This window comes from Lasioglossum baleicum, chromosome 10 (assembly GCF_051020765.1).
Source record: "Lasioglossum baleicum chromosome 10, iyLasBale1, whole genome shotgun sequence".
NCBI lineage: Eukaryota > Metazoa > Arthropoda > Insecta > Hymenoptera > Halictidae > Lasioglossum > Lasioglossum baleicum.
Window position 1 is genome coordinate 16,551,037 of NC_134938.1, and position 19,422 is coordinate 16,570,458.

The following is a 19,422-nucleotide window of genomic DNA, read 5'->3' on the forward strand; positions in this document are numbered from 1 at the left end:
AATCCTGTATCCCGATCAGAGAACAAGTCGGCAAGTTGGCACCACTGCATTACGAATGGGAAGAACCTAACCTATATATATTAGGTCAACTATTGCATAAGAATATATAAAAATTCTATTATCATTTTATCTCGCTGTTACGAATATGAAAAATATCGAATTGTAATTATGCAGCGAACTTATTAACTCCATTTTGGAAAATCAAGTATACAGGAAAATTCATGTTATCGCATCGTAATATTTTCATTTAAGGTTAAAACTTATCATGGGAAAGGTGTTATCACTTTTAACGCGTCCGATTCGAACATTGAATATCGAGAATCGAGCTGCGAAAGTTATTTCGAGAGAAAAACCAATCCCTGCACCTCAGCATGCTTCGGTGTCTAAACAAAAGGAATTAGTTGACAAAAGTAAGTAGCTTTTCATTCATTGGAACATTTGTAAGGGCTGTTTATACAATTTGCGATTTTTATAGACGAATTTTAACACAAAGTGGAATAAAATAAAATCTTACTTCCAGTGGTAGTCTTTGTAGACTATTCCACGATTTTTTGAACATTTTCAGAAGCCGTAAACGCATAAAGATCCACGGTCCAGTTATAAGAGTTGTACTAAGCCCGGTCTTTCTGTTTCAGTGTACCCAAACTTCATGGAAGAGCACAATAAGAAGAATCGAGCGCTAGACGACCGCTTAAAGAATGTTTTCGTCACCTCCGAAGATCCTGTGGTATTTGCTGTTTTGTATAGCTGTTCGTTTTATTAATTTCCAAGCTAGATAACACGCTAAATATTTTCTGTACGTTCAACAGCAACCAGAACAAAAGACAAAAGAGGAGTCAACGAAAGTAATGCCGCAAAAAGGAGTTAGCGCACCGCAATTTGAGTTTGGTTTCTACGAAGCAGATATCGTTCCCGAGGGCAAATGTTCACTCAGAGGGGCTCTGGTTTTTATGAAGGCCCACATTGATAATCCTACAGAACACACTACGGAGAAAATAGCTGCGCAATATAAACTAGACAAAACTGTTGTAGGTACGTGATAGTAGAGATAATAAGCGTTTATGTTGTTTATTCTAGAGCATGTTATTTATGGTACATTGTTTTGGTTACAGCGAGTATACTAAAGCATTTTACAATCCCCGAGCTTCAAACGAAATCTGACGCAGACAAGATAATTGTGTCGTTTAAAACCGATTGACTAGTTTCTAGAAGTAGTTTATATACAATTTATGTAAGTGATGTACAGATATATTTAGATACGCTAATTAGTCGGCTATCTTACCTAGTTTCCGAAATATTTATAAGAAGCATTTGTTTGACTGAGGCTGAACATAAACAATAAAGAAGAGCAATTAATGGAGTATGGACTATGCTAGTTGTAATAAAAATACTTTTCACAGTGAAGGTTCGATCCAAGAAAAATCCTCGGGTCCGTGCTGTTTCTTAGATCGTACAGTTCTACCCTGTATAATATAAATAACTAGATTCTATATATAAATACTAATCTGTTTATTATCTCTAGACTGCGGATATTATGCACGACTACACTTTTCCCGACGATGTACAAAATTTTTGGTAAAGATTCGCAGTCTAATTATCACTCATTTGACAAATTCACGTGATCTCGTCTCCCTTAGTTAACTCCATATATTTGAAAGACCTGAAACACGAAAGAAATGTTTGCATTATGCATTTATCAGAGAAATGAGTCAGTTATGCTTACCGAGTAGAACATGGCAAACGGAGACGGCGAGAACTAATACATGCAATTGTTTAAACAAATAAGACGGCGAGCCGGAAAGCCCGAAAAGCAGTCCTTCGTCGACTGGACTGGATTCCGGGATTACTACAGTTTTCGTCAAAAGCCAGTCGAAAGCGTTCATTCGGAGTCTTCTCTTCAGCTCTGAGCCAACCTCGTTTCGAATCCGACGATTGTAATTGTTCAGCCACCGCCTCTGCGTAAACATGATCTCGGAGTGTAAAGGAAATAGAATTCAGGTTTATTTTATTCGTTTAACTCACGTGAGACGGATTCAGCATACTGATGTCTATTAATTTAGGCTCGTACGGAACCAGCGTGACATCTCTGAATTTCAGAAACTCCGAGTTCCCCTGCATCAATTTTATAACTATGATTACAAATTCAGGCGAAGATTATTTTCTCTTCTTGAACAAGATTATGTTTACCGCTTTTACGACTTCAAGAACGTTCTCCAAACGCACACCAAAGTCGCCTTCTTTGTAGTATCCTGGCTCATTGGTGAGGAAAAATCTTGGTTCCAATTCCACAGGTCCACATGCCTTGTCCGATGAAGGGACTTGCATGTAGTGCATACTAATGGGTGCTGAAATTGCAGGAAATTTAATTAGCGAAGTGGTGGGCCCAGAAAGTACTTGAACAACGAAATTATACGAACATTCATGGACAGACAAGAAATGGCCGATCCCGTGGCTCGTTCCATGCAGATAGTCATAGCCGACGTTCCACAATGGCGACCGTGCGACAACATCTAACTGGCTGGCAGCTAGACTGCTTGGGAAAACCATGGAGGCTAATTGTATCGCCCCGATTAGCACTCTGGTGTAGGCTTTCTTCTGTTCATCCGTCGGGATGCCGAAATGGAGAGTCCTCGTCACGTCGGTTGTTCCATCTGTCGCGAAATGTTTAAAAATAGTACAGGGTCTTTCGCGTGATTGCAGTAAACTTCTTGTCGACTCTTTTCATCGTAAACGTAAAAAGAAAATTGACACGAAAGCTCCATCGAAAATATGTGCAAAATTATCGGTCAATCCGATTTAACCGACTTTCGGAAGTTCTTCATTTCGTACGGAATGCGTGACTTTTGATTTATTACCTAGATATTGACCTCCGGAGTCCACTACCAACGTAGACGTTCTCCCAATCAGGATGTTCGTGAGATTGTTAGGCACGTAATGAGGTATAGCAGCGTTCGGCCCGTATCCGGCGATAGTTGGGAACGAAATGCCTCTGTTGTTGTCCTGTTCGTATCGGAACTCGTTCGCCAATCTAGCCACTTGCATTTCGTCCCAGCCATCCGAATTCAAATCGTACTGCTCCTCCATGTATGCCAAAAAATCGCACATCGCCACCGCGTCTCTCAAATGCGATCTTCGCATACCATCCGCCTCGATCGCGTTCTTCTGCGTTTGGAAACGCACGATCGGCGACGGTTTCTGCAGACGTTTCTCTGGCGGAATCTGAAAATTATATAATAATTCAAATACATTTTGTCCTAGCTAATCCCAAGAAGAAGCAGCAGCACACTTTCCAATTTAGGTGGTTCGCGTAATGCAGCAGATATCGATCGATAATCTTATTTCTGTTCTATTATAATTGCCATAATCGTCATTTTTTCTTCGAAGCTCTAATGGAATTGCTTTTTTTATCGTCGGAGAGCCGTGTACTACGGAAACAACAATTAATCAAACGTCTATATACCTAAATACTGTGCTCGCGTCCCCTTCGTCGTTAGTAGCAATATTGTTGGCTGCATGTGCTCTTCATCGCGGGGTGCTTCGGAAACGAAGAACCGCGCATAAAGAAAAAGTATTGGGGATTCGAAACAGCTTGGAGACTAATTGGCCGAGATTTAGAGAAAATATTACACTGTGACGAGGAGGAGAGAAAAACGCTCAATGAAAGAAGACAACTTTGACGATCAGAGCGCGATCGTGGTCGCGTTGAATCGTATAATAGGAGTGAGAGTGATCAGTCATTCCAATACTTTTAGGCTGTTGTTTAGCTTTCTGTATAAATTAGTTGTAACAATGGGGGTGGCTCTTTCCGTCTATTTCTACTATTTGTGTCTCAAGACAGATCTGTACAACTTCATATCGTGTATGTTGTACGAAGTTCTGTTAATAGTTTCCTCCGTGTGCGTGATCAGTATGCAGATATTAGGCTGGTGGTACTACAAGGTAAGTACCCAGATAGCACACGACGTCTTGAAGGCGTCCGTTTTACGTCCTAGGAAGGCGTCTTTAAGACCATAAACAGCGTGGTTTTTATATGTATAAATGTATACCCATAATTGCCTGAAAGTGAGAAAGTAACAGTCGTGTTGCGTTGTATCGTATCGTTGTATTGTTGAGTTATCTGTTCCATATTCTTAGAATTTATTACAATATTTCAACTATTTATTCAGTTTTATTACAACTCTTAATTATTATGAGTACATATTTTTTCAATTTGGAAAGTCGGAATCGGAGTCGGGGTCGGAGTAGGAGTCGGAGTTGGAGTTAAGAATTTTTTCTACCGACTCCGAAGCCCTGGTTTATACAAACATTTTCATTTAGTTGCAAGTCTCTCTCGTAGGAGATGACACTTTTGCGGAAGCATATTGCCGAGGCGGATGAGAGCCTGAAGAAAATGAACGTCGTGGTGAATCATCGGAACGTGTTCGTCTGGACGGTATCGATTTGTGCAATTTCTTTGTTAAACGGATTATGGATTACTACCCTTATATATTCGGTATTTACGAAGCGCACGGGTTTGAGTTACGCATATGGCGACCTGCTGTATTCATTCTTGCTGTCTCTCAGCGGGATAGTTGTCTTAGACTACTTGGCGCACGTTTGGTACGTGATCGAGAGACTGCGGATTATATGCATTTATCATAAAAATGAGTAGGCGTAATTTAAAGTAGCAAAAACATTAGAAGAATTTATAGGTACCATTATATTATTTTAAAATAAACTATGATTTCGGCGCCACAGGTTCGATCAAATATTACTCACAAGCAATTTTGCAATTTAAATTGTTCTCAACGTTTCGATCCAAGTGTGGACCATTTTCAAGAGAAAATTTGCGTCTGTAAAATACTGTGAACTATAATAATTGTTTAACAAAACCGAGTAATACGAATTATATGTATAAATTCACCAATGGAACTTTTACGAAAATATTATTTTTAACCTATTGAATACACTACTGTGCAAAAGAAAGAAGCACCCAGTATAATTACAAGATATAATGACAAACAATATCTTTATGTAGAAATTGTATTGCACAATGATTGATTTATTGCATTTAAAGTATTAAATAATCCGCAATAACACATTCTCAGAACTATTCAATTAAACAGCGGAATCCTTTTTCAAAACTTACTATGTTTTTATTTGATTTTTTACGCTTTCCTTGAATATGGCCGGACGCTTCTTTCTTTTGCACAGTAGTGTATATATTAACCCAGTTACACCCGGTTGTCCCCTCTGAGGCACAACTAAAATTGCTTATTGTTTACTGTATTAAATACATCAGTATCTATATCTATATCAGTATCTAATCAATTTCTAAACATTTAGATATCGTATGAGAATTGCATAAAATTTTAGAAATCATAGGGAATGGAAATATTCTAGATCGGAAGAAATGTTTAATTTTCCAGTGAAAATAGCTCCGAATGCAAATAGGGTTAAGGAAGAAATTTAATTTTTCTTTCACCCCAATTTCTTGCGATTCAGATGAAAAGTTTCTGTTTTGCATAAAATCCGCAGTTCAGTGTGACCGAATAATATAATGGAACCATCAACAACAATCTCCAATAATATTTCACGGTCTCATTCTCGTATCAGTTGGCTGAGGAACAACTTCAAACGTGCGAACGACCTGCTGAAGAAGTTCTTCATCGAAGAGTGCCAGATAGGAATGGAGGAATGGAACAACGAAATGGTGTCTTCATGGTTGGAAAGGTGTTTGAAAGAGTGGCACATCGAACGTATTTCCCGTCGGAACAAAATCATTCCGTACAATGGCACACAAATCATGAAGCGCCAATTGTATCCTGTGAACAAGATCAGTATGCTTCAACAGATCAGGTATCGGGGATTGTTTTCAATATTTTCTTGTTTTACTCCAAAACATTTCTTTGAAATAATTTTCCTCCCGAAGATACGTTCATCTGCAACTGTGCGTGATCACGAAATCGCTCAACAGAATATTCGACAAGCAAATCATATTTTTCGCGACGCTAAGCACGCTGAACATCGTCGGAATTTGTTACTATTATTACGCGGCATCGGTGTATCCAACTCCGGAAATGACTGAGTTTTTGTCGACGTACATAATAATGTGTTGTTATATTCTCGACGCGGTGTACGTGTGGATGAAAGTTGTTGTGGTGAGCCGTCTCTGCGAGCAGACTGTCAAAGAGGTGAGCAATGTTCAATTCAATAAACATTTTAATCGAATCAATTTAATAAACATTTCGACTACGTCCACAGGCGAAGGAGATAATACAGATTATTCACGTGTGCTCCATACACAATTCCGACACCGAGTTGAAAAACGAGGTGAGAATAAAAATTCTATAAAATCAATTTATGATTGTCTGATTGCGGATCTCCATGCGTTTATGGCTTCAAGATATTTTCAAAAATGCTAGAAAATAAAATTCCACAGAATTTAGCACGATCTTTATTTATCTCAGATCTACAAAGACTGCTATCACTGAAAATAACATTTTACATGAATTCTCTATCTTAAAATTTGCCTACAAAAATTCGAAAATTGCTGAAACATCCGCAGTCTAATGATCGTCTAACAATTAATAAATTCATGATTGTTGGTTTCAGCTGGTACAATTCTCTTTGCAAGTCTCGCTCAGCGAAATGGACCGCGAGGACACGCATCTCTTCTGGCTGAACGATACTTTCGTCACACGAGTAGGTTGTTCTTTTCATTTTCTCTTGTTTCGTTCATTTTCAGATTTTCTTTTACAGAGCATCGGGACGGTGGCCACGTACCTCGTGGTTGTGATACAGTGGAACGAGGCGTCGAGATCAATCGACTCGTCGGGCACCAATGAAACAATGGCCGTCCACAGTTAATAATAATGTTAATAAAAATGTTCTGCGTCGATTGTAGGAGGCAGAGTCTAGCTAGAGACGAGTTTGCTCGGTCAATAAATTCAACGCATGGAAAATAATGCAGCAAGACCAAAGTTCATTTAATTTTCTAGTTATCGCCATTACTTCACGCTCGCGAAGTGCGCGTCGATGATTGATTATGCCAGCACGCCGACAGTATCCTCGAGCAATTTTCTGAAGTGACAGTCGTATGTCCTAGTCTCTGTCCTAGACTATTCTATTTGCGTCCGCTGTAATAGATCGGAAATTTTCATACACTTTCTGCATTCTAAAAAATTGTTTCTTTCTGTAACACTGTATTGTTTAGCGTGATGTGCTGGACAGGTAAGGTTGGGAAGCACTGGGCTATAATAACGAGAGAATTGCTCTCTGGTTTCTGATGCCGCGGGCGTCCAGGCGTCCCTAAGCTCCGGCGATCATGCTGAAGAGAAGGTGAACCACACGAGCCCGCATTGCACCGCGTTACAGCGTTTTACATGGCTATCTCGTTGATACCGGACATTCCCGGTATAATCAGAGAATGGCTGCGGTAAGATCGCGTGGAAAAGGCCAATCGTTCGTGTTTGGACTGTGTTCACGGAGGTGTGTCAGCTCGTCACGTGGCGATCAAGCTAAGCTCAACAAGCTCTACGAGACTAGGGGAACATGACGGAGAAGGTGCCATCTCGCCTAGGATTATCTCCTCTAATACGCGTATAGCTGTGGGGATCGTATTCGTTGCCACGCGTCGTACAATATCCAGAACGTTTTACGTATTTTCTATAAAAATCTACAGTCTAATTATCAGGAATATGCACCGGGGCCCGCGATTGAGAGGGCCCCAACACTTCATTTTCAATTTCATTTTTTCCATTTCAACTTTAATTTCAATATTAACCCTTCAACTTCAATGTCAATTTCAATTTTAACTCTCCCATTTCAACTTCAATTTCAACTCTTCCATTCCAACTTCAATTTCCACTCTTTCATTTAAATTTCAATTTTTCAATTTCATTTCGTTAATTTCAACTCTTCAATTTCAACGTCAATTTTTCAATTTCAACTTCGATTTCAATGTTAACCCTTCAACTTCAATTTCAATTTTTCAATTTCAACGTAAATTTCAATATCAACCCTTCAACTTCAACTTCAACTCTTCAATTTCAATTTTTCAATCTCAACGTCAATTTTTCAATTTCAACTTCGATTTCAATGTTAACCCTTCAACTTCAATTTAAATTTTTCAATTTCAACGTAAATTTCAATATCAACCCTTCAACTTCAACTTCAACTCTTCAATTTCAATTTTTCAATTTCAACGTCAATTTTTCAATTTCAATTCGTTAATTTCAAATCTTCAATTTCATTTTCAACTTCAATTTTTCAATTTCAATTTCAACTCTTCAATTTACACTAGCAAGTAAACGCTAACGTCTTAGTACGACAGTAATGGTGTTTTAGAGTTATTTAAATTGAAATATCTCCTGAATTACGAACTTTTCGACATACATGGGTTAGTACTTTTTTATAACGAATGTCCAGCTGCATCGATTGATGAATTAAAAAATACCTCATTCCATTAAAAAAAAAATATCAATGACCCTGAAATCTTGTAAAAAAATGACCTTGAAAATTTTTTCCCTTACACCGTTACATGTGGTCCTTCAAACAGTGTAACTTTGCCCTAAAAAGTTTTTTTGTACAACGAAAAGTAACGGAGATATTTAGGTATTCTGTTTCTCTTCGGACTCACCCTGTATGTTCGTGTTTGTACATTTTTTTTACTTTACAAAAAATTTAGGGCCCCTGTCAGGCCGGCCCTGACAGGGCCGGTCCTGTGAGGAATGAAATTTATACGTACACTGTCGTACACTTCCTTGGAGACGCCTGGAGTGTAACCGCATTGCGTTGGTAACCACACAGTGTTCCATGCCTGCGACATGGTCCGCAGGTCGTACCAAATCGAAGTGTAGTTATGCCACCTGTAGCAACAATATACAAGAGCAATATACAAGACCGCAATATACTTGAATATACTGGATTGCATTAAAATATACAAGAATATACAGAGAATATACTACAATATACCAGAATAAACCAAAATATACTAAATTGTACTAGAATATACTAGATTGCATTAGAATATACAAGAATATACGGAGAATATACTACAATATACCAGAATAAACCAAAATATACTAAATTGGACTAGAATATACCAGAATATACTAAAATATGCAAGAATATACTAGAATATATCAGAATATAAATTGTAGCTAATCGTTGCCAAAGTTGAGCAAAAATTTTATTTCAATAAAAATTTTTGCCCAACTCTAATCGTTGCAGCCTTACCTGACGCAGTTCTCGTGATTGCAGAAGTCCATTTTCAGATGCTTCTCGACCGATCGCAGGATTTTCTGTCTGGGCGCGTACAGGTGGATCGCATTGAGCGTAACGACAGCGTACGCCCTGAGGACAGGTGTGTCAGGCAGGTCGGATCCACGGATATTGAATAGCCAAGCTATTTCGTCGAGAGCGGTGACGACAAAAGCATCGGCTCCCAATTCCTTCATCTCGTTTCGAACCGATTGGACCTTTTCCTGCCAGGCTCTTCCGGAGAACTTGTCCGGTAGCGGATAAGCCGCGTGCGGATTGTAATTCGGTCGGCCGACCTGCCAGATCAAGTCCACCAGGTTGTTACGGACAGGAACCAATTTTACGGGTGAATTCGCTGGACACGAATCGCTATCGTTAATCTCGGGGCATCATCGTTCGAAGAGCGGGGTGCGAACAGCGAAAGTGAATCGACACCCTTCAAAAAAGCACAACTTTCTTTCAAATCGGACCGAATCACTCGTTTTTGAAAAGTTGCATTCATTAGACGAGGTATCGAGAAAATATTGCGTTGGCAAGGAAGTCATTTCGATCTTTTAAGGTGGAATAAAACCGAATCTCTTTATTCAAGCGATGAACTTTAACCAATAAGATATATTCTCATCGATTTTCTTATCATCATGGCATGACAATCTTATCATGGCACAATATACTGCACAATACTATTGCTGGCTCACCCACACGAGACAATATTATTGCCCAATAAGTTAGTGCACGACTGATGACACTGCAGTTAACATGTGAAATAAAAAGAAAGTGTGGGCATTAGTCACAGCTTTAAAAAAGAAGCGCCGGTGGATGAAGGAATGGTTTAAAAAAAGAAATGAGTACACTACAGTCATGAACTCATGAAAATTTGTTAAGTGATCTAACAAGAATAAGTGAACCAACTGATTTTCAAAACTTTCTGCGACTAGATTTGATGAACTTTTTTGAGAATGGTTATATCTGAAATTCAAAAAAAAAATACTGTAGTGCGAGATGCTATTCCTTCAAGTCAGCGTTTAAGTTTAAAATTCAATGTTCACTTTACGACTTTGAAGATAGAACTGAGCCAATATTGCGCAATATTACCCACAGACAAAGCAACGTTTACGAGATTGTACAATAAAAATCAAACTCTTTTTGATTGACTCAATATATTGCGCAATCTTTCAATTTGATTTACAGATGATCAATATGTATCAATATATTGACGATAATATTGATCGTCTAGGGGCAGAGATGGGCAAAATTTTTATTTTAATAAAAATTCCGGGTACTGAATAAAAGATACAAAATTTTTATTCTTTATTCGGGGGCTTGAATAAAAAAGTAACTATTATTCAAAAATTATTAGAATAATTTTTTATTCACCGAGAATTTATTCAAGCTTAGAATAAAATTTTTATTCTTTATTCTTATTCTTTTTTCTCGAAAATGAATAAATCCATGAATACTTTCGGCCAGCTCGAGGCTACAATGAACACGACCGACGCCCGAGGGTCGAGCCCTGAGGCCTGAGCCCAGAACACAATAGTAGTGCAATAAACACGGCCCGACAATCCCCCGGCGAGCCAGGTAGCTCGGCATGAAACCGCTAAGGAGCGAATGGTGAACTTATTTATTTTCCGTGCTACCCTCACGAAAGTCACACGAGCCAATTCGTGGCGTTCTGCCGATTAAGAAAAGCCTAAACTCGACGGAATTAGGACCGTTTCTAGTGGTTTTATTAATTAAAGTATGCTCGAAATTTTTATTCTAATAACTTTCTGGCCATCACCGCGCTAACGCGACGAAGCGACGGGGACTTGGGACGCCTTGGCCAAGTGGTGCAATAAACACGGCCCGACAATCCCCCGGCGAGCCAGGTAGCTCGGCATGAAACCGCTAAGGAGCGAATGGTGAACTTATTTATTTTTCGTGCTACCCTCACGAAAGTCACACGAGCCAATTCGTGGCGTTCTGCCGATTAAGAAAAGACTAAACTCAACGGAATTAGGACCGTTTCTAGTGGTTTTATTAATTAAAGTATGCTCGAAATTTTTATTCTAATAATTTTCTGGCCATCACCGTGATTGTCACCGGGATTGTCGGGCCGTGTTTATTGCACCACTTGGCCAAGGCGTCCCAAGTCCCCGTCGCTTCGTCGCGCTAGCGCGGTGATGGCCAGAAAGTTATTAGAATAAAAATTTCGAGCATACTTTAATTAATAAAACCACTAGAAACGGTCCTAATTCCGTCGAGTTTAGGCTTTTCTTAATCGGCAGAACGCCACGAATTGGCTCGTGTGACTTTCGTGAGGGTAGCACGGAAAATAAATAAGTTCACCATTCGCTCCTTAGCGGTTTCATGCCGAGCTACCTGGCTCGCCGGGGGATTGTCGGGCCGTGTTTATTGCACTACTATTGTGTTCTGGGCTCAGGCCTCAGGGCTCGACCCTCGGGCGTCGGTCGTGTTCATTGTAGCCTCGAGCTGGCCGAAAGTATTCATGGATTTATTCATTTTCGAGAAAAAAGAATAAGAATAAAGAATAAGAATAAAGAATAAAAATTTTATTCTAAGCTTGAATAAATTCTCGGTGAATAAAAAATTATTCTAATAATTTTTGAATAATAGTTACTTTTTTATTCAAGCCCTCGAATAAAGAATAATAGTTATTTATCTTTTATTCAAAAATTTATTGAATAATTTTTTATTTGAATACTGCCCATCTCTGTCTAGGGGTCGCTGCTTTATTCATTAAAGTTCATTTCTTTAAAATACCGGAATTACTTTCTTGCCAACCCAATATAAAACTTGGCAGAAGTGATGAGCGACGATCATTCGTGTTGTGATAGCGACGATGTTTCTATGTCTACTCGATGACAAACGATAAAGTTTATCCAACATTTATTTACGCAGTTGGTTTTAGTGCCTTTCGGTAGTTTTCATTCTTACCTAATGCTTGTTCCCATGAAATCCAAAGGCTAGCGGAAACTAACGTTGGATCGGCGCCAATGCGCGCTGAAGGGCCGCTTCGGAACTCGTTTATCAGCCATTCGGGTATGCTGGGTACCTAAAATTGTCGAAATAATTGTTAGTTGAAAAATTTTTTAAGTTGAAGCAATATGTTAAAGAATAATTTTAAAAAATTCTTTATCAATCTCTCTCTCGTGAGAGAAGATATATTAAACAATATAATTATATTTATAATAAATAATAAGACCACTCAGACAGCCCCATTCCCATGTCCCCCGTACTGAGTACAGGGGATGAACGATCATCGATGACTGAGAAATTAGACGGTCCCAACTTCTCGAGTCTTTCTCACGCTCAAGGAAAGGAGCTACGACTCTTCATCGTGGCTGCATCAAACTCTAAAATTGAGTTTGAGAGAAACAAGATATACTACAGAAATGATCCTGTGAAGTATGATCTTAGATTTCCTCACTCGCAGCGACGTATATATCGTAGAGACCAAACATCTTCAGCAGCGAGCAGCCAGTCGAAGATGTTGGCCATCTAGCGGTAGAAAGTTGAAGTAGATGTTGCGTTTCGCAACCTACATATTATACAACGCACGCGCGGCTCGTCTACAGATTCTCAAATATCTTGAAAAATATAAGTAATGTGAGAAAATGTTTTTTAAACAAAAATTGTAATACAATTGTTTATTTAAACTTGCGATGTTCCTGAAACGTTCTACAAAGACCAGATTTTAATTCTTAAATATAATAACTTGCATTTTTATTTTTATTTTAAACAAAACATGCATACAATTTCGAAACGGAAGTATATAATTGCACTCACAGAATCTTGAAAATTCTTCATCAGCATCCAGTTACAATCAAGCTGTTGATCAGCTTGGACATGATACCGTCCATCAGTCCAAAACACAGCCTTCTTCGACGTAATGACGGCTTCCCCAGAGCTACCAGTGAATCCGGTAATGAATTCTCGTCTCATGTCTCGTGGGTCCACCACCTCGCTCTAATGATAAAGTCAACGCACACGTCAAGAAATCATTAGCTATGCATGTACATTATTCGTTGATCTCTGGGATTACGAAGCTATTAGTGAGCAAACAATTTTCAACCAAATCGAACAACGCTAGCGATTAGAACCACAGTTTTCGTAGTTAGACTGCGGATTTTTATGCATTCAGATTTTTATTTTAGTTTTCACAAAATTTGTTCAAGCAGTGGCGCGTTACCCTATGGGCAGCTTGGGCATATGCCCGGGGCTCCAAGCAAACGGGGGCCCCGAACACAAACCAAGATCCAAGATCCAAATTCTACGTTTTTTCTCATAAAGTTATTTAGTTGGGGCTAGGGGCCCCGAAATTCTACTTTGTCCAAGGCCCCAGTGGCGCACACAGGACGTAATCTTGGGGGGTGAGTTGAACTCAACCCTAGGTTTCGCATAATGACCTTTTTTAAGCCAAAATATCTGTCAACGGTACCCAGGGCTATTCCGCGATTTCAATTTTGGAAGCCAAACATATTTTCTTGGGGAGACTTGGCCCCCTAGCTCCCCCCTGGGTACGTCACTGCAAGGTCCCAACTAGTTACTATAACGCGCTACTGTGTTCAAGGGAAATTGTAATTGGGGATCGGTTCTTTCAATTCTCAAACTCGTTGAAACAATTCCTCCGAAACTGGCAAACTTTGGATTTCAAACTGGAAGCTTGATAAATTTTCAAACGCGATGTCTTACGCGAATTATACCTCCAACGGGCCTTCACGGCCACGACTAACGTAGCTCACTGTCTGAAAAGTTAATGCACCTTCAAATCTGCTTTGTTCGGAACAATAAGAAAATGTTCGTAATAATAATTGGAATTACCTGATGCGCATCATCCGAAGTGACAATGTACCCATCCAAAGCTGGCCCTTGGACGGAAGCGATGCGAAGCATTTCTGACCGCAATTGTTTGAGTTTCAACGAAGTGTCTTGTCGATTGCCAGGCTGTTTAATGCTTCTTGGTGGGCAGTGAGATCGTTTTGCTCCATTGTAGTCGAAACTCAGCTCCGCGATCGGAGTTTCATCGTGCACTGCGTCCGTCAAACCTTCAACTTCAAAATTTCATGGATTTATTTTCGACGAGTTATTGTCAACATGTTACTGCATCAGTTAGAACAGTGTTTCTCAACCTGTGTGCCACGAGAGATTGTCAAATATGCCGCAAGGGTTTTTGACAAATAATTCTCTTGAATAATTCGCTTGAAAGCCATTAACACTAAACCTACCAGTCACTTACAAGTGACTGGTTCCCTTATAAAAATGACAAGATTGATTTTATTTAGACTTTGTTTTACTAAAGATATCTATCGTTTCTTATGAAATCAGTTTTATTATTTTTCTAATTGTAAAATAAGAAACCTGGAACCGGTCATTTTGACCGGTGTTGGTAGGTTTAGTGTTAAAATTTTTCTGCCTTTTACATCTTCATGATTCTGTGAATTTGGATTTTCAGTATTGTCAGAAATCAAGTCCAAAAAGCGAGGAAGACTTTTAAAAGTTGACGATGAAATACGAACTTTTGTGGCGACTTTGCAACCTCGTTTTGATTTAATTTGTTCAAGAAAACAGGCTCGGCCCTCACATTGACTAAATCTTGTTTTGTTTTTGTTTGTATCGTACAACGTTGACATTTCTATATTCAGGTGTGCCGGAAATAATTCCAGATATTTTTAGTGTGCCGTAAACCGAAAAAGGTTGAGGAACACTGAGTTAGAACGTAAAAAAATATTTTATACAGAAAAAAATAACACCGTTATATATCACTTGGAGGCGCCGGGCATCGATCCCGGTACCTCTCGCATGCTAAGCGAGCGCTCTACCATCTGAGCTACGCCCCCGTTGAAACCAACGTTTCTAAATTACGATATAAATCGCAGCCCTTAAATATTAGGTTGGCGAGAAAGTAATTTCGGTATTTTAAGGTGAAATAGAGCCCAATTTTTTTATTCAATCAATGATCTTTAACGAATACGATATTCTCACTCTTGTTCAATGATCTTTTACCAAAAAGAATAAATAAGAAAATATTTTATTGATTAAAGTTCATCGTTTGAATAAAGAAATTCGGTTACTGCTCGTGACCAAACATTTCACGGAGTTCATTGTTCTGTGGGAAACTTCCTGCCAAGTTTTGTCAATGAGCTTTAAAATGATCTTTCCAGAACTCTCTCAGGGTTAATTCTGTCTCGGAGGATACTTGGAAGCACCTCTGGAATAATGCTTCAGTGTACAGTTTCTTGAAATTACTTATTATTTGATTATTATTAATATGGACGTAAAATTCACACAAAAAATTTATGTCGTATAACAGAACAGAAGTCGAAATTGTCACGTCCAAACAGAACGTATTTCGAATTGGACATACTCCAAAGCATACGTATACCGAGGTACCACTGTATAGTGAAAATAAACAAATATAATCAGTCAAGTAAAATGACTACGTGACACCTATGTAGTGATATCTAGGTTGATTGTTTGTTCAATTTATATTTTTATTACCACGCTTATATTAGCTTGCCGAGTTGTCGTCGTTGTATGCGCCAAATCTTGTAATCGAATTTTAAACCACTTCCCGATAAGCTGGAGACTTGAAACTTTAAATATAGCTCAGAACTGGGTGACAATGCAATATTAAAAAACAAATTTTAAAAAAAACTGTGTGCGTCTAGGAGAAAAAAAAATTTTAATCTTAACCGTCACTTCGATTTGCAGCTGCCATGACACAATATTTTTCCTTTTACAAAAGATGATTGAATTTACAGGTTGAAGTGGTAATTAAAATAGATTACAAGATATGTAAAGACTAAAAAGTAGAAAATAAAAAAATATATAGAAAAACTTTTTAAAAACCACGCTTATGTTAATATGCACTAAAAAGAAGAAAATAATTTTTATAGACATCAGCGACAATAAATAAAAGCGTGGGGCGCTAAATTATATTGACGCAATCTTCGTGGGCGCTCCACGCTTTTATTTATTGTCGCTAATGTCTAAAAAAATTATTTTCTCCTCTTTAGTGCATATTAATATATGCGTGGTTTTTAAAAAGTTTTTTTATATATTTTTTCTATTTAGAAATTATTCACAGGGATTTATGGCGAGTTTAACTTTGGATACATACAGTAAATTCTCTATAAACGCGAACGCACCGGGGGGATTTTGTCTCGTTTTTCGATCGTGGTCCTACTTTTTTCGAGCTTCAAAGGCCGAGCCGAACGTAGAGAAGGACAGCGCGTGTAAAGCGAGACCACGCGCGGGCCTTTGAACTGTGCCGGCGACTTCGACTCTCCGCGTCTCTTTCTTTTCTATACGCGCTATCCTTCCTTGCAGTTTAAATACCATCGAAGGAAAACTATCGAATCGGAGCGTTTGCATGCATCAGGAAAAGACACACTTTTTGTAGTTTTTGAACTGTTTTAAGTAATGTACTTAAGATTTATTCAAGATTTATTTAATTTTGTTTCTTATCAAAAAATTGTAATGGAGCGAGCGACGCGCGTGACTTGACACGGTGTTCGGTTTTGCGACATGATCGGTCATAGTTCATCGCGTCTTTATATTTGCGAAACCGAACGTTAAACATCTGGCACTCCGCGCGGCAATCTTTTTAATAGGTTTTACCGTTAATCCCGACATTACCGTCGAAAGTTTAGTTACTTTATGACCACCGTAACGCTTGGCCCTCACAACATTCTGTTTTTAGGCGATACAACAACCAGTGCCGTAATGAGGATATGAAGTAAACCAATGTGTAATGACAAAAAAATAATATAATAAAAATATAAAACAGTTCAGCATATTTTATAAAGTAATTTTTCTCGTTTTTTAATCTTTGCATAGCGTCGAGATCGCAATTTCTCTTTCTTTTTCATGTTCTAAAGTCACTTCATATGTACGTACCGTCAATTAAACCACTAAATTCTTTCAAATTATACCGTGTTTGGTATCATTTTAATCAGAAAAATGCCAGAAATAAGGTAGTGAAAGTCCCATAACAGAATCATGGAAAATGAAGAAGTTTGACTGTTGGTGTAACGTTATGATGACTCACGGGCGTTTGAACTGTGCCGGCGCGCTGCGACTCTGCGTCTCTTTCTTTCACATACGCTGTCCTTCCTTGCGCTCGAAACTTTCATCGTCAATTAAACCACTAAATTCTGCTTAAATTATATCGTGTTTGGTATCAGTTTAATCAGAAAAATGCTAGAAATAAGGTAGTGAAAATCCCATAACAGAATCATGGAAAATGAAGAAGTTTGACTGTGGTGTAACGTTATGATGACTCACGGGCGCGTTTGAACTGTGCCGACGACTGCGACTCTCCGCGTCGCGTTTGTAGTGGTTCACACCGATATACCGAGCCGAGTCAGTGTATTAGTTTGGAGGGGATATTTTTGTCGCGTTTATCGTTGAAAGATTTTCGCGTTTATAGAGAATTTACTATTAGGTTGGCAACTATGTTCGCGACCTCCACATTTTCTCAAACAAAGTCATTTATATGTATATAATTTTTAAGCATGAGTATTTTATATCAAATTAATCGCACAAATCAGTGCTTTCTAATGATATACATTTCAAAAGGAATGGCCACTGAATGAGGTTATGATCAGGGCTTCGGAGTCGGTAGAAAAAATTCTTAACTCCAACTCCGACTCCAACTCCTCCTTTTTTTTTACCTCCGACTCCGAATCCGACTCCGACTCCGATTCCGACTTTCCAAATTGAAAAAATATGTACTCAAAATAATTAAGAGTTGTAATAAAACTGAATAAATAGTTGAAATATTGTAATAAATTCTAAGAATATGGAACAGATAACTCTGATACAACGCAACACGACTGTTACTTTCTCACTTTCAGGCAATAGTTAGAAAATACTACTACCATAACTTTAACTGTTTCTCCTCTACATTCTACATAGTGCCGAGGTATATGTATACATATACAATACGTCTATACTGTAGATCGAATATTAGCAATTTATTTATGTATACATAAATCTATCAATGATTTATAAACAAAAGAGTTGGAGTTGGAGTCGGAGTCGATATATTTTTTTTCGACTCTGACTCCGACTCCGGGAGTCGATGTATAGCTTTTTCTTACTCCGGCTCCGACTCCAGTGATCAGCAATTACTCCCAAATTCCGACACCGACTCTGACTCCGAAGCCCTGGTTATAATGATACAATAAAAGAGTTACGAAACAAAAGGTCGCGAATTTAGTCGTCAACCTAAACATATAATTTTCCGGCCCGTCAGGTTGTTAAAGATTATTTCGAACAATTAACCCAGCCGTGAGCAATAAATCTCTCGAAAAAAATGATTTCTGCGGTTTTAATCGAACAAAAACTAAGTGAAAGGAACAAAACAGATAGGAGATAGTCCTGTGGGAAATAAGAGGGTGTGCTGAGTGGTGCTCACATAGTAGGACAGCAGATCTCCCGAGGAGGTCGGCCATTCCGAAATCTACGTTTCGATCGATCCAATTATTTACCTGGCGAATATTATTTAATGATTACCAATCCGGAATAATAATCGCAATGCCGATGCTTAATTCTCTACACACCATAAAATCTTCGGACACAATAATCAACTTTGTTCTGACAAGCTTCGATCAGTTTCGCGACGGGAAACCTGAGAAAAATCGATACACGGTTACAACAGAAATTCCAGAAACAGACTTTCCGAGGGGACTGTACGGTGCCCAAGGCAACCGGTCGCCGAATTGTTTAATTTAATAATTTAACGTAAATATCAAGTAATATTAAATATACTACTAGGGTAGTAGGAGCGCAACGAAAGCGGCTTTTACTCTGTTGTAACTTTACAATTTTCACCGAGCGAGCTTTCCTATGTAACCGCGCGTCCACGTGCTCGAAGGGATGCAAAAGTGTTCTCCTTATTTTTTTATTGCTGGCTGCACCGTGCACGCGAACCTTCGCGAGCCTAATCAGACCGATCCGTATTCGTGCTTTTTTTTTATCTCGGCTGGAAATTATCGGGAAAATTCAGACCGAATGTAAATGAAATGAAAATTTTGGAAATATGTCCAATAAAGGAAAACAGAATTGTGCTCGTACACAATTGTAAATTCTGAAAACTCGTAAATTGTACACAATAGTAAATTCTAAAAAATTGTAAATAGTTCGCAATTGTGATTCCTAAAACATTGTAAA

General features: G+C 38.6%; 3 protein-coding genes and 2 non-coding genes across 7 annotated transcripts in view; 2 read left to right on the plus strand and 3 right to left on the minus strand.

Moving 5' to 3' along the window:
- The first annotated feature begins 4 nt into the window (after positions 1–4).
- LOC143212642 (NADH dehydrogenase [ubiquinone] 1 alpha subcomplex assembly factor 4-like) lies at positions 5–1,360 on the plus strand. Its single transcript, XM_076431615.1, has 5 exons — positions 5–162; positions 253–410; positions 636–727; positions 810–1,032; positions 1,113–1,360. Exons 1-5 carry the CDS (start codon positions 146–148, stop codon positions 1,196–1,198), a joined length of 576 nt encoding a protein of 191 aa, XP_076287730.1. The 5' UTR covers positions 5–145; the 3' UTR covers positions 1,199–1,360.
- LOC143212634 (xaa-Pro aminopeptidase 1-like) overlaps positions 1,037–19,422 on the minus strand; it is a 53,805-nt gene continuing 35,419 nt past the window's right edge. Inside the window, exons 2-13 of one of the 2 annotated variants that reach the window (XM_076431600.1) lie at positions 14,068–14,297; positions 13,950–13,991; positions 13,033–13,212; positions 12,181–12,298; positions 9,220–9,598; positions 8,729–8,849; positions 2,856–3,219; positions 2,418–2,651; positions 2,188–2,345; positions 2,023–2,112; positions 1,724–1,955; positions 1,037–1,660 (exon numbers count right to left, since the gene is read on the minus strand). In XM_076431600.1, the coding sequence (XP_076287715.1) occupies positions 1,638–1,660; positions 1,724–1,955; positions 2,023–2,112; positions 2,188–2,345; positions 2,418–2,651; positions 2,856–3,219; positions 8,729–8,849; positions 9,220–9,598; positions 12,181–12,298; positions 13,033–13,212; positions 13,950–13,991; positions 14,068–14,297 (2,171 nt within the window). In that variant the 3' untranslated portion in view covers positions 1,037–1,637. The remainder of the gene's footprint in view (positions 1,661–1,723; positions 1,956–2,022; positions 2,113–2,187; positions 2,346–2,417; positions 2,652–2,855; positions 3,220–8,728; positions 8,850–9,219; positions 9,599–12,180; positions 12,299–13,032; positions 13,213–13,949; positions 13,992–14,067; positions 14,298–19,422) is intronic. The other variant, XM_076431602.1, reaches the window with a different exon arrangement.
- LOC143212644 (uncharacterized) lies at positions 5,167–7,683 on the plus strand. 2 transcript variants are annotated; one of them, XM_076431618.1, is made up of 4 exons: positions 5,167–6,173; positions 6,244–6,312; positions 6,595–6,684; positions 6,742–7,683. In XM_076431618.1, the coding sequence occupies exons 1-4, from the start codon at positions 6,060–6,062 to the stop codon at positions 6,847–6,849; spliced, it is 381 nt and encodes a 126-aa protein (XP_076287733.1). In that variant the 5' UTR covers positions 5,167–6,059; the 3' UTR covers positions 6,850–7,683. The 2 variants fall into 2 exon arrangements, with proteins under 2 accessions (XP_076287733.1, XP_076287732.1); XM_076431617.1 differs by having other exon boundaries at positions 6,595–7,683.
- Positions 12,447–12,661, minus strand: LOC143213191 (small nucleolar RNA U3). Its single transcript, XR_013009911.1, has one exon. It is a non-coding gene; the product is annotated as a small nucleolar RNA U3 (small nucleolar RNA).
- On the minus strand, positions 15,011–15,083 carry Trnaa-agc (transfer RNA alanine (anticodon AGC)). The gene has a single exon. It is a non-coding gene; the product is annotated as a tRNA-Ala (tRNA).